The sequence below is a fragment of the Xenopus laevis genome, chromosome 2S (assembly GCF_017654675.1).
Source record: "Xenopus laevis strain J_2021 chromosome 2S, Xenopus_laevis_v10.1, whole genome shotgun sequence".
In the NCBI taxonomy this organism is placed as follows: Eukaryota; Metazoa; Chordata; class Amphibia; order Anura; family Pipidae; genus Xenopus; species Xenopus laevis.
This window is the reverse complement of record NC_054374.1, coordinates 139,376,861-139,389,582: the sequence shown is the minus strand read 5'-3', so window position 1 is coordinate 139,389,582 and position 12,722 is coordinate 139,376,861. Positions and strand designations below refer to the sequence as shown.

Sequence of the window (12,722 nt, the reverse complement as noted above, 5' to 3'; positions counted from 1 at the left end):
ATTTATTGAAAAAAATGATCCAATAAAATGTCTGCATGTGTCAAAGGTAAGTGAATATAATTTGAAGGCACAATCAGTCTGGTGTTTTTAGTCAATGGCATGAGAATTAGGTGTGAGCTTGAAACCCTGTTTTATTTAGGGCAGGACTACATGGGCGATTCATCTGCGTTCCGACGCGCTGCGCAAAATCGCAGGTGTCACGTCGGATGCGACGGAAACAAGGTAAGTAATTCAATTGTCGCATCGTGTAGCAGCATTGATGCGACGCGACTGTCGGATGCAGACGCTGCATGCTGCATCAACAATGCGACGCGATCAGACACTGCCATTACTTACCTTGTTTCCGTCGCATCCGACTTGACGCCTGCGATTTTGCTGAATCACCCATGTAGTCCTGCCCTTAAAGAACGAGGATCCAGCAAAGCCGGATCACACATACAACACATTTGTGTCTCATGGCTCGAACAAAGGAGGTGTCTGAGGACCTGAGTAAAAGAGTTGCCGATGCCTATGTAGCTGGAAAAGGTTACAAGACTATCTCTAAAGTGTTTGGACTCAACCAATCAACAGACAGATTGTGTACAAATGTACCATCAAAGATAACTATAACTGCAAGACATTGAATAGTCCGAGACATTAAAAAGGAATCCAGTGTAACTTCTAAGCAACTGAAGGCCTGTCTCACATTGGCGAATGTTGATATTCGTGAGTCCACCATAAGCAGAACACTGAATAGTGTGTATCGCAGGGCAGCAAGGAGAAAGCCACTGCTCTCCCCCAAAAATATTGCTGACTGTCTACAGTTTCCTACAGTGTGTATATGGACAAACCAGAAGGATACTGGAAGAATGTTTTGGAAATGGAAAAAGCCAAAATAGAACTTTTTGTTTTACTTATATGAGGAGAGTTACATTTGGGTAAAGAAAACTACCAATATCCAAGAGCTAAAGCTGTTCTGTATGGGGGGAATGGGCTAAAATTCCTCCAAGTCGATGTGATCAACAGTTACCGCAAACGTTCAGATGCAGTTATGGCTGCACAAGGGGGTCACACCAAATACTAAGTGAACGTAAGTGAATACGGATTCATTTAATTTTCCCCACACACAGATATGTAACTGTATATCTTTTTTTGCATTTGTTTAACTAGGTTTTCATCCCCATCTACAATACTTTTAGGACTTGTTTGAAAATCACATAATGTTTTAGGTCACATTCATATAAAATATAGAAAATTTTAAAGGGTTCACAAACTTTCAAGCACCACCGTAAGTCACTGAGAAACGGAAAGTGTGCATTTATTGTTAAAAACCTCTGGTGTCCAACAGTGAGTGCCTGATAATGAAAAGTGGACTACGCTAGATGTACATTCACCTCATCTGAAGATTCCTAAACTGGAAATTCAAGCCATTTAATAGCATAGTAGAGGCAGCAGACATAACATTAGGGACTGTACAGTATATTCACACAGTTTTTACCCTGGTAGTGATATCATTTGATTTGATTGTTTGATGTAGCTGCAATTTAGTGGACATAATTGGAGATAAGTTAGGACACAGAATAACCTGCACAGGTTCTAGCAACCAATCAGAAAGTAGCAGTACTGACCTGTGGTCTTTGAAAGAAAACATCTCCAAAAAATTATAAAAAATTAGATATGTTAAGTAAATTAAATTACTTTTAAAAAAAAAAAAAAAAACGGATTTGGAATATTTTTCGAAAAATAGAACAAAATTAAGCTCTGTTTTGACAGTGGAGGTGTATGAGACAGAAAAAGTAGACTTGCATTGTTGTGGTTGAGAAGGGCCGCACCAGAGGGCGATCTGATATAGGCTGAAAGAAAGACATGCGCAGTACAGCTTTACATGAAGTATGTGCATTAAACTATGTTACGTTAGTGCATTGTGTTAAACTAATTGCATATAACATTCTGAGACATGGATTCTGGATTTTTTCTAAAAATGGTATATTCAAAAATGTAACCACTATTTATAAGGATTTTTATAATGGAAAATATGATGTAACAGGGGTTAATTTATTGTATAAATCACGTGGGATTATGTGAAATTGAGGGAAGAGGCGGGGTTCTGCCTATAAAGGGGTGTTGTCACATTTGGAATTGTATCCTGATGAAGGGAGGTTGTACCTCCCGAAACATTGATATTGGTGGTGTAAACAAATAAAAAGAAGGGGCACCTTTCCCACTGCAGAAATGTGTGTGCAGATCTGTGAATATAAAGAGGGACCGTGCCGGGTCAGCGGGGAACCAGCACCGCTACTACAGAGTGAGTGAATTCCGGGTGTGCAATGTATCAATTACATTACAATGGAAGGAACTTTGCAACACAGGCTTAGAAACGTATTTCAGCTGAAATGCACCCTGACCCCCATTACATCTGTTCAGCCTGAAATAAATGCCACAGAGACATGTTTAAACAAAAAAGACAAGGCAAACTTTATTTTAAAAGAGTAATGCAAAAATGCCAACATGTTGTAGGCACTTTCCCAAAATCCATCACAAAAGGATGGACAATAAGGCACGGTGCTAGAATTTGCAAGTATGGTAGTATTTTCCTTAGAAACACTAAGTTGAAAGGCATGGAAATTGCACAAGAAGCCAAAGAGAAAATAGTATTAGAAGAACCTTGCCCACAATTAGCTGAACTCGCCTTAAGTTGAGCCTTCTGGGAGGGAATCAGATGAAGAAGCTTGGGACATGAACACAGAAAGGTCATTTAAAGAGAATGGCCACCCATGACTCAAAATAAATTTTTATGTAAAGCACCATCAAATGTCCGTTTTAGAACTGTGGGGGATTAAAAAGGGCTAGCTTGCTTCACATATAGCATGCTTGGGGTAAACAGTGAGAATGGGTGTAGGACATCTACCCAAATATCCTTTCTGATTTCTGCCTTTAAGGAGGCTCATCTTTCAGAATCCATGCTGTGGGCCAGCAAGAGTTAAGGTGCTCATGGTTTTGAGAAAACATCTGAGGACTCTGACAGCACTCTCCCATCCTTGGTCTCCACAGTCTTCACTAAAATGCTACGCTTGCTTGTCTTGGATGTCTCCAATGGTAAAGAGCTCACATTGCTGGAGTAAGAGTAGCCGCCGCCGTAGCCGCCGCCGTAGCCACCACCGTAGCCACCACCGAATCCACTGGAAACTCCATTACTGAATCCACTGGAAATGCCACCACCGAATCCACTGGAAACACCTAAGAAAAAATGAATTACAAGCATTACTTCAATGTAGCTTTTTCTTCATGGTTCAAGCGAACTCCCCTTTGACAAACATTTCACCACTGACCCCTTAGCACATAACCAGGTTAGAGATAAGTCATACGTTTTTAGAGGAGTTGAATTTTTCAAGCTACTGTATGTAACTATTTAATCCCAAATCTTTATGTTGGACTCGGAGTAGCTTGGAGAGCAAATAGGCATCTTCTGTAAATCTCAATGTAATTGACCAACAGGCTGGGCCCCACAGTCAACTTTGGCAACCACTGCTTTAAAAGGTACATCAACAGAATACAGAATATATAATTATATTATAATAAGGTAAACGAGAAGGAAATTTAAATGTTATGTTAAGAATGCACAATAAATTTGGCTTCTACGTTCAGCTTTCCACTCTGCTGTGCATGTGCATCCAGACCAGGGCCAAATGAGAAGAACAAAGCGGATGATAGTGATGAACAAGCTCCAACAGAAGCACGGCAGACTACTGCAGTCTTTAGAGATCAAGAGCACCAGTCTCACACATTCTTATTATAATCACTGGGGTGTGCCTCCCATTTTGGTACTCCTCAGTAATTATATCAATTGTCCTATTCAGTAGTGATGGGCGAATTTATTCGCCAGGCGCAAATTTGCGGCGAATTTGCGCAATCCACCCAAAAAAAATTGCCGGCGTAGAAAAAAAACGGGCGCCAGCGTAAAAAAAAAAAAGGACGACAGCGTCAAAAACTGGTGCTGACGTCAAAAAACGAGACGCCGTGCCATTTCGCAGATTTTTCGGCGAATCGAAACGGCGCAAATTTGCCCATCACTACTATTCAGCTAAGAGGGGCTGTATTCAATGTAAACCAGATAATGAGCAAAGAAACAGGTACATTTGTTTGAGTTTAGAAAAACCCTGGCTTATGAGGTACTCTGCATAAAGCAAAATTGTTGAAAATTGTTGTTGTTGTTGAAAATGTTAGCCTCTCCCCCAATGTCAAATGCATCATTAGGCTCCCTTTTGTATTAACAAAGCAATAGTTACCTGATACTGTCTTGGTCTGAATACTTAGGTTCTGAAAGCCTGATTCCAGTCTGAAAAGTAAGGAAAAAAAAAAATAAGCAATTTTACAACCAAAAAAACCCAACAACATTCTGGCAGAATTCTCATCCCTCCGATACAACACATATCATGGTTCCCACCATACCTGCTCTCTTCTCCTTCCAGCAGTTTCCTGTAGGTGGCGATCTCAATATCAAGGGCCAGTTTCACATTCATCAGTTCCTGGTATTCGCGCAGCTGGCGAGTCATGTCCTGCTTGGCCTTCTGCAGAGCAGCCTCCAGTTCAGCGAGCTTGTTCCTGGCATCCTTCAATGCCAGCTCTCCACGTTCCTCGGCCTCAGCGATCTGTGCCTCAAGGTTTGCACGCTGCACAAATATAGAACATGGTTGAAATTCTTTAAGAGTGTGTAAATGTGAAACCATCAAATAATCACCGCTGTCTAAAAAAATGTTCCTGCTGAACTGTTCTTTGGACCGAAGAGACCATTAATAAGACTAGATCATTTCTAATGGTAAACTTGTACTAGACAACACCAGGCCTATCTACTGCTCAATCCTCAATGGAGTCCGCACAGCTGACCTTGCAAGTGCAGCACCCTTAAAAAAGTTAGGGAGAATGGTCATCTTTTCAAACAAACACTCTATATGGGTTCAGAGTTCTCTCCCCTTAACTAGAAATGATCCCTATTAAATGCTTGTGAAGTGTAGGAGATGATCGGTCTGTACATAACAGGACATAAATAGAGAGCATGGTCATACTCACTTGTGCTTTGAGAGCATCTATTTCGGACTGCAGCCTTGTGGTGTAACGGGTCAGTTCACTAATCTCAGTTTTGGTGTTCTTCAGGTCATCCCCATAGCGACCAGCTGATGTCTGCAGTTCTTGGTACTAAACCAAAAGAATCGGCACATTAGCAAAAAAGTTACAATAGTAATTAAAGGCATAGTTAAAAATGTTTACTTTGTATGTCTTGGGTTACTCTTCATTAAAAATGGATTCTATAACCTTAGCTAAAATCATTTAAGCATTCAAATAACTCATTCCTTATATGTCAATCTGATTTGCCTCGCTGATTCACTTATAACACAGCTTATATCATATATACTACTCACCTTAACTTGATACATGTTTTCCACTTCTAAACGGCTCTTGTTGGCAACGTCTTCATACTGAGCTCTGACCTCTGCAATGATGCCGTCCAGGTCAAGGCTGCGGTTGTTGTCCATAGACAGGACAACGGAAGTGTCAGAAATCTGGGATTGCATTTCGCGCAACTCCTGCATCAAAGACAGAAACGTAGGATGTTCAAACTGTCTTAAAAATGTACAGTTTAAAAGGGGAGGGGGGGGAGATAGGATCTCTTAACTGGACCAACAGGTCACTCGCTAGCTTCATTTGCCAATTTCTTGGTTTTTGTACAATTACCAGTGAAAACTGGACGTCTGCTTATTAAGCGATAGGAAGAATAAAAGTGAAGGGGTTGTTTATACAGAGCTCTTTAAATCAACTCTGCTGATTACAGGGAAAGGGGTGCAATAAGTGTAAAAGCTTTATTAATAGAAATATATATTTATATATAATTTTTTTTTTAACCAACAGAAAGAAGGGGGTATAGGAAGGCAGGTAGTGCCCCTTTTAAACAGTTTTACCAGCCGAAAACCAGGTTCCTGGAAGCTGTGATCATTCAGTAGCTAAACTGCTTGCTCCAGGCCTATTAGGCTCAGGCAGCGACACTGAATGTATCTAATTTAGGCTTGCCAACTTCCAAAATAATATCTGCAAGTGAAATGACAATAAATCTGCATAAGACATGCTTACCTCTTCATACAGCTGACGCAAGAAGTTAATCTCATCGGTCAGGGCCTCCAAGCGCGCCTCTAGCTGTACTTTGTTCATATATGCCTCATCCACATCCTGCGCAAAGAGACAGAGATAACAGTTCAGAGTTGGGTTCCCCGTAGGAGCGAAGAGAAGAGTGTGAGAAGAGTTGGGCTCCCCGTAGGAGCGAAGAGAAGAGTGTGAGAAGAGTTGGGCTCCCCGTAGGGGGTAAGAGAAGAGTGTCAGAAGAATTGAGCTCCCCGTAAGGGTGAAGAGAAGAGTGTCAGAGGGGAACCTACCTTCTTCAGCAGGACAAATTCATTCTCTAGCTCTGTGCGTCTGTTAATTTCATCTTCATATCTGCAGGACAAAGACACCCCATGTTAAATCTTATGTTGCACAGGAACCCGAGCAGAATCACTTGCAGTAAATAACCTGGCACTGACCACCAGAAGCACGTTATTCACAGGAATGGGTAGTAAGTTGTGTGCTCAGAAATTGCAAACAAAAACCTTTACTAAATTAGCCAGGTTGTTAAAAAAAAAAACAATTTTAATTGTTAGAAGATTTTCTTGTTTTGTCAATTGACTTAGGATACTGTAAAATCCTCACATTGAAAGAGGCCCTACACATGAAGTCACGCCGCTCCGAAATAACTGCAAAGTGATTGGCCCACACTCGGCCAGCTTTAATGGTATCCAGTGCACTGAATGACTGCCAAGTAAGGGAAGCTGTCTCTGCAACATGCAAATAGGATTCACAAGAAGAACACATTTGGCAGAACGTTCAATAAAATAAACCCTGCGTACATGTTGCCATTTAAGGGCATCAAGCATTTCAGAATTTGTCAACAGCAGAACAGACGCAGGGCTATTCTCAGTGTTGTTTCAAGGGTCAACATAAAGCGACTAAAACCAAGGAAAGAATAAGTCAGCCAAAAGGCCGGCATTTCTATTTATTGAGAACTTTCACTTTCAAAATGCCACAGGCAGCCATATTGTACAGACTGTGTAGAGGGCAGAGTACAGTTAGATGACATTAGACACAAAGCCCAAATATTGTCCCATGCTAGGGATTAATATACCATGCTTGCATTATATTGCAGTATATGGTCTATAGGGGTTCTGTATACAGACAACTGCCATGGACAGTGGCGGGTGTAGTAGGGAAACCAAAATATGCAGTCTTCTCTTTAATATTCCTACTCAGTTGCAGGCTCAGACACACACAACAGGAGTAGATATCTTCATATTCTTGGTTCCCTACCAGAAAAGTATCTGTGCCATTATGCTCTTGCCCCAATACATTCCTAGAGAGGACTTGCAGGTATAACACCATTGTTGGACTGACTCCATATAGAGAATATGCAGTTCTCTGCCTCTGGATGCACTAACTCTGTACTTTACTTGTTAAGAGTACAGCTAAGATGAACGAGCAAGGCATGCAGTTCCAGCAGTGGCCACAAAGAGGAGCCAGTCATCTAAACATGACAAACTGTTATATGCACAGTGCACCTGACACAGGTGTATGAGCCATAAAGACAAACACAAACTGCACTGCTCTTTTGCATTTGGAAGCATAAACGTTGCATTGCAACACAGCTATAAAATCACTCACTTATTCTTGAAGTCCTCCACCAGGCCCTGCATATTTCCCAGCTCAGATTCCAAGCGCATCTTGTCCTGTCCCAGGCCGTCAAGCTGGCGGCGCAGGTTGCTGATGTAGGCTTCAAACATGCCGTCCATGTTGCTGCGTGTGGTCTTCTGGTTCTGCAGGAGATTCCACTTGGTTTCCAGCATCTTGTTCTGCTGCTCCAGGAAACGCACCTGATGGAGAGAAAACAAATTTTACTCAGTAACGGTCACTACAGGGTTAAACACTGCAGGAGGAGGCAGGATCATGGCCAATTCCTTTTGCCGTCAGCAGGAGGCGCCCCTTCCATTGCGATCATCCTTTTATAGTCACACCAATGAAACCACAATGTGTGCAGAAGAAAACCAAAGGATAGAGTACATTGTTTGAATTAAAGGGATACTGTCATGGGAAAAAAAAATTTTTCAAAATGAATCAGTTAATAGTGCTGCTCCAGCAGAATTCTGCACTGAAATCCATTTCTCAAAAGAGCAAACTGATTTTTTTATATTCAATTTTGAAATCTGACACGAGGCTAGACATATTGTCAATTTCCCAGCTGCCCCAAGTCATGTGACTTGTGCTCTGATAAACTTCAATCACTCTTTACTGCTGTACTGCAAGTTGGAGTGATATCACCCTCCCCCCCCCAGCACCCAAACAAAAGAACAATGGGAAGGTAACCAGATAGCAGCTCCCTAACACAAGATAACAGCTGCCTGGTAGATATAAGAACAACACTCAATAGTAAAAACCCATGTCCCACTGAGACACATTCAGTTACATTGAGAAGGAAAAACAGCAGCCTGCCAGAAAGCATTTCTCTCCTAAAGTGCAGGCACAAATCACATGACCTGGGGCAGCTGGGAAATTGACAAAATGTCTAGCCCCATGTCAGATTTCAAAATTGAATATAAAAAAATCTGTTTGCTCTTTTGAGAAATGGATTTCAGTGCAGAATTCTGCTGGAGCAGCACTATTAACTGGTTTTCCCATGACAGTATCCCTTTAAAATAGCCCTTGTCTGCAGATTTGCATATAGACACAGACACAAGCAGAAGTAACTATATTGCAAGTTGCCTCAGCAGAGGTATTTTCTATAGAACCATTTATAGAGGATCATACAGAGGTGCTCCAGTCCAAAAATGGAAAGCGATGCAAAAGCATATGGCAGCTTCCACTCATTTACACATAGGCAAAGAAGGTCTATGTTACAATAAGAACAACAACAACACAAAGGCTTCACACACTCTGGGGACTGAATTTTTTGGTGGGACGGCTCGGTGGCATAGGGGTTAAAAGCAAGTGGGCCCTAGGTTTGATTCCAGACCGTGTACGAGCTGCAAACTCGGTTCCCAGAAGTCTGACCCCAGTATATGCGTATGTGAAAGGGACCTTTTATTGGACTGGGTGTAATCTTTGTACAGTGCAGCAGTATATGCGGGCGCTGTTTGAATAAAGAACAATAATCGTGGAAAGAAAAGTGAATGAATAGGACCAAGGGGTTAATGTATGATTTCCCAACAGAGCGGGTATTTCCCATTATCAGTTCCCATGCCCCGCGCTATAGTGGACAGGACTGGGCACGGCAGCTCTATATTTGGTTTCGGTGCAGATAGGAAGCGGCTCAGACTGTGCACTTTGTTCCATGAGATTAGATGGTGTGTGTGCCGAGTGAGGTGGAGCCCACGTTCATATCCCTATAAGGCAATGTCTGCAGGTAACATGTCCCTTCCTGCCCCTCCCTTGCAGCTCCGGCACATTTATGAGGGACCGGTTATATATCTATATGGGGCCCAGCATTCCCAATGAATAAACAGTTCCATGTGTTAAAACAAAACCTGCTTATCTGTGAGGGCTTTAGGGTGTGGAACCAACTGGAAAGCTGTAACTGTCATTTCCGTGCATACAATGGGAAGATCAGTTACATAACAACAGGGACAAAACAAACGTTTGGGGGTCTATCTATTAACCTCACGATATGCTTTTTCATCTAGGGCCATCGGTCTACAACTGTATAGCCACAGGGATTGTACAGTATTACTGCCATATTGAACTCCCACTGCTACTGGCTTTCCAAAAATCTCCGACCTACAATGTCAAGGGGGCTACTGTGGGCAGGGAATCCCTAAAGACAGCTTTATATAGTGAATAAAGTACCCCCTCTTGTAAAATATAAGGATATTATAAGTCACCGAGGAGTTTCATGACCATATGAAAACACGAGGCGCCGTTTATAACTGATGACATCAGAACTCACCGTTTATAAGGATTTAATTTAAGATATTCATGGCTTTTGTGTATTGTATATAGCAATAACCTACTGGTGAGGGTAACAGACAGTTTGAATGCACCTGCCCGATAGTAACAGATATTAACAGAGTGCTGCAGACTGAGCAACTATTTACCTTGGCATGTCCTGGAGAAGGCGCATTAGGCCATTAACTCACAGATAATGAAAGTAGAAGCAAAGGTGCAGCCCAAGCACAAGCACAATCCACCATAAAGAATAGCAGAAACCTTAGGGAAATCATCTACTATGAGAAGTGTCCGAGCCCAGTATATAGAAAGTGGTAAAAAGTTCAAATACATTTAATAGGACAATACAGGCGATGGCCGAACGCATTTTGTGCCTATTGGGGCTGGGGCACTTACTCACCCCCACACCCCTACATATAATGTACAATGCCAGGAGAATCTACAGGTGTATCAGCCACATATTCTAAAAGCAGCAGAAAAAGAGCAGCAATAATCCTTATTCGTTACTCAGGAGTTGTCTCACCCATACTGAACAACAGCTCCCAGCATTCTCTATCAAGCCTACCGGCAGAAGTAGTTCAGCAAGAGCTGTACAGCCCCCACACAATATGTATATTAGCTGGTACTGTACAGAGCAGGATTATTTATCCCCACCCTGAACGAATATTAATCTGATAAGCGCTGACCAACAGCTTGGGAGGGGCATTTGGCTCTGCTCTCCAGCTCTGACATGGGCAGGAGGGGGTAAAAAGATCTTGGCAGCTTCTCAAAGGGACATAAAACTTGGGTTTATGGAGATTTAAAGGGGAAATTAAATGCTGCCACCCTGAACCCCATATCAGCCAGTCACTGTGTGACTTTATTTTACTTCTGCCAGTCTCCATAAACACAAAACCTGAGCCAAGAATAGTGTTCAACACAAAGGAACCTTTAGTCATTGCATTTTCTAATGCCACCTGCGAAAGTGTTTTGGCTTCAATAAATGGCACATGATGTGGCTGCAAATGCCGGGCAAGAGCATCTGCTTAAAGTTGTAAGGTTGGGCATAAAGGTGGCAGCAGATCAGATTACACAAGTCCAAATGTACCAGGGGAACTGTAGCAGCAGAGAGAGGGGAAGAGCCATGAGATACTGTATCAATTGTAACTGATAGCTCAAACTCATAAATCATAAATTGAAACTTTACGGCCATATTTTACAGGCACCAAGTAATAAGAATAAAGATGTGTCAGCACATGGTTCCAAAACTCTGGGGAAGGGGTCGGTGCCATTACTATGGAGGAAAGGGGTTGGTGCCACTACAATGGGGCAAAGGGGTCGGTGCCAATACTATGGAGGAAAGGGGTCGGTGCCACTACAATGGGGCAAAGGGGTCGGTGCCATTGCTATGGGGGAAAGGGGTCGGTGCCATTGCTATGGGGGAAAGGGGTCGGTGCCATTGCTATGGGGGAAAGGGGTCGGTGCCATTGCTATGGGGGAAAGGGGTCGGTGCCATTGCTATGGAGGAGAGGGGTCGGTGCCATTGCTATGGGGGAAAGGGGTCGTGCCATTGCTATGGGGGAAAGGGGTCGGTGCCATTGCTATGGGGGAAAGGGGTCGGTGCCATTGCTATGGGGTAAAGGGGTCGGTGCCATTGCTATGGGGGAAAGGGGTCGGTGCCATTGCTATGGGGGAAAGGGGTCGTGCCATTGCTATGGGGGAAAGAGGTCGGTGCCAATACTATGGAGGAAAGGGGTCGGTGCCATTACTATACGGAAAGGACCACTCCCTGTGCCAGGGCCACTCACCTTGTCAATGAAAGAGGCGAACTTGTTGTTGAGAGTCTTGATCTGCTCCTTCTCCTCGGTCCTGACTTGCTGGATGGAAGGGTCGATCTCCAGGTTGAGGGGTGCCAGGAGGCTCTGGTTGACGCTGACCGATGTGATTCCCGCAGATCCCACACCTGCGCCCCCAAAACCGCTCCTGTAGCCGCTCCCGAACCTGGAGGCTCCTCCATAGCTGGACCCCAGGCTGAAAGAAGCGGAGCTGGCTCTACTCGCCATGGGGGCGCCGCTGTACGAGAAGCTGCTGAAGCCGCCGGAGCGGGGGGCAGCGCTGCTGGTGCGGTAGGTGACTTTGGTCGATCTGACGGACATGGTGGAGCTGTGAGTGGCAGATGAGACTACGTGAGAAGTTGCTACAGGACAGGCTGAGGCTGAATGGACACGCTGCGCTTATATGCGAGGCTGGGTGCTGGGCAGCGCTGGGCGCGTACCTGAGTGGCTGTAGCGGGGAGTGGGCGGGGATTCCACCTGCTAAGCGCTTGGGACAGGCGAGCCGACGCTAGAGGGCGCTGTACTTCGTACTTTATACAGGATCCCCGGAGGCTTCAGCCAGAGGGGGGGGCGGGGTGAGAGTCCGAGGAATGTGCCCCCACCGGCCCAGCCCAGAAGGAAAACTTACACACACACCAGGGTGGGGATGTCCTGTCTCTCCGGCTGTGCTGGGGGGGGGGTTGTTTTATTTGTCTCACATATTCACATAACTGTGCGACAATTACAGGAATGACGATCAGATCGTGCCATTGAGCTGCTGACACTTTTATGTGTCTCCACAATACAGTCTGAAACACACAGAGAACATGGTTATAATTCTAAGCAACTTTTTTATTGGTCTTCATTATTTATTTGCTTATAGTTTTCTCATTATTGGCCTCCTTCTGACTTATTCCAGCTTTCAAATGGGGGTCA

At 43.7% G+C, this 12,722-nt stretch overlaps 1 protein-coding gene across 1 annotated transcript; it reads right to left on the bottom strand.

The window, feature by feature from the left end:
- Nucleotides 1–2,429: 2,429 nt before the first annotated feature.
- krt8.1.S (keratin 8, gene 1 S homeolog) lies at nt 2,430–12,178 on the bottom strand. The gene is given in 9 exon segments (NM_001087056.1): nt 2,430–3,216; nt 4,266–4,315; nt 4,429–4,649; nt 5,047–5,172; nt 5,397–5,561; nt 6,103–6,198; nt 6,402–6,462; nt 7,720–7,928; nt 11,781–12,178. Coding segments are annotated over 9 exon segments (1,524 nt in total). The 5' UTR covers nt 12,129–12,178; the 3' UTR covers nt 2,430–2,968.
- Nucleotides 12,179–12,722: the final 544 nt, after the last annotated feature.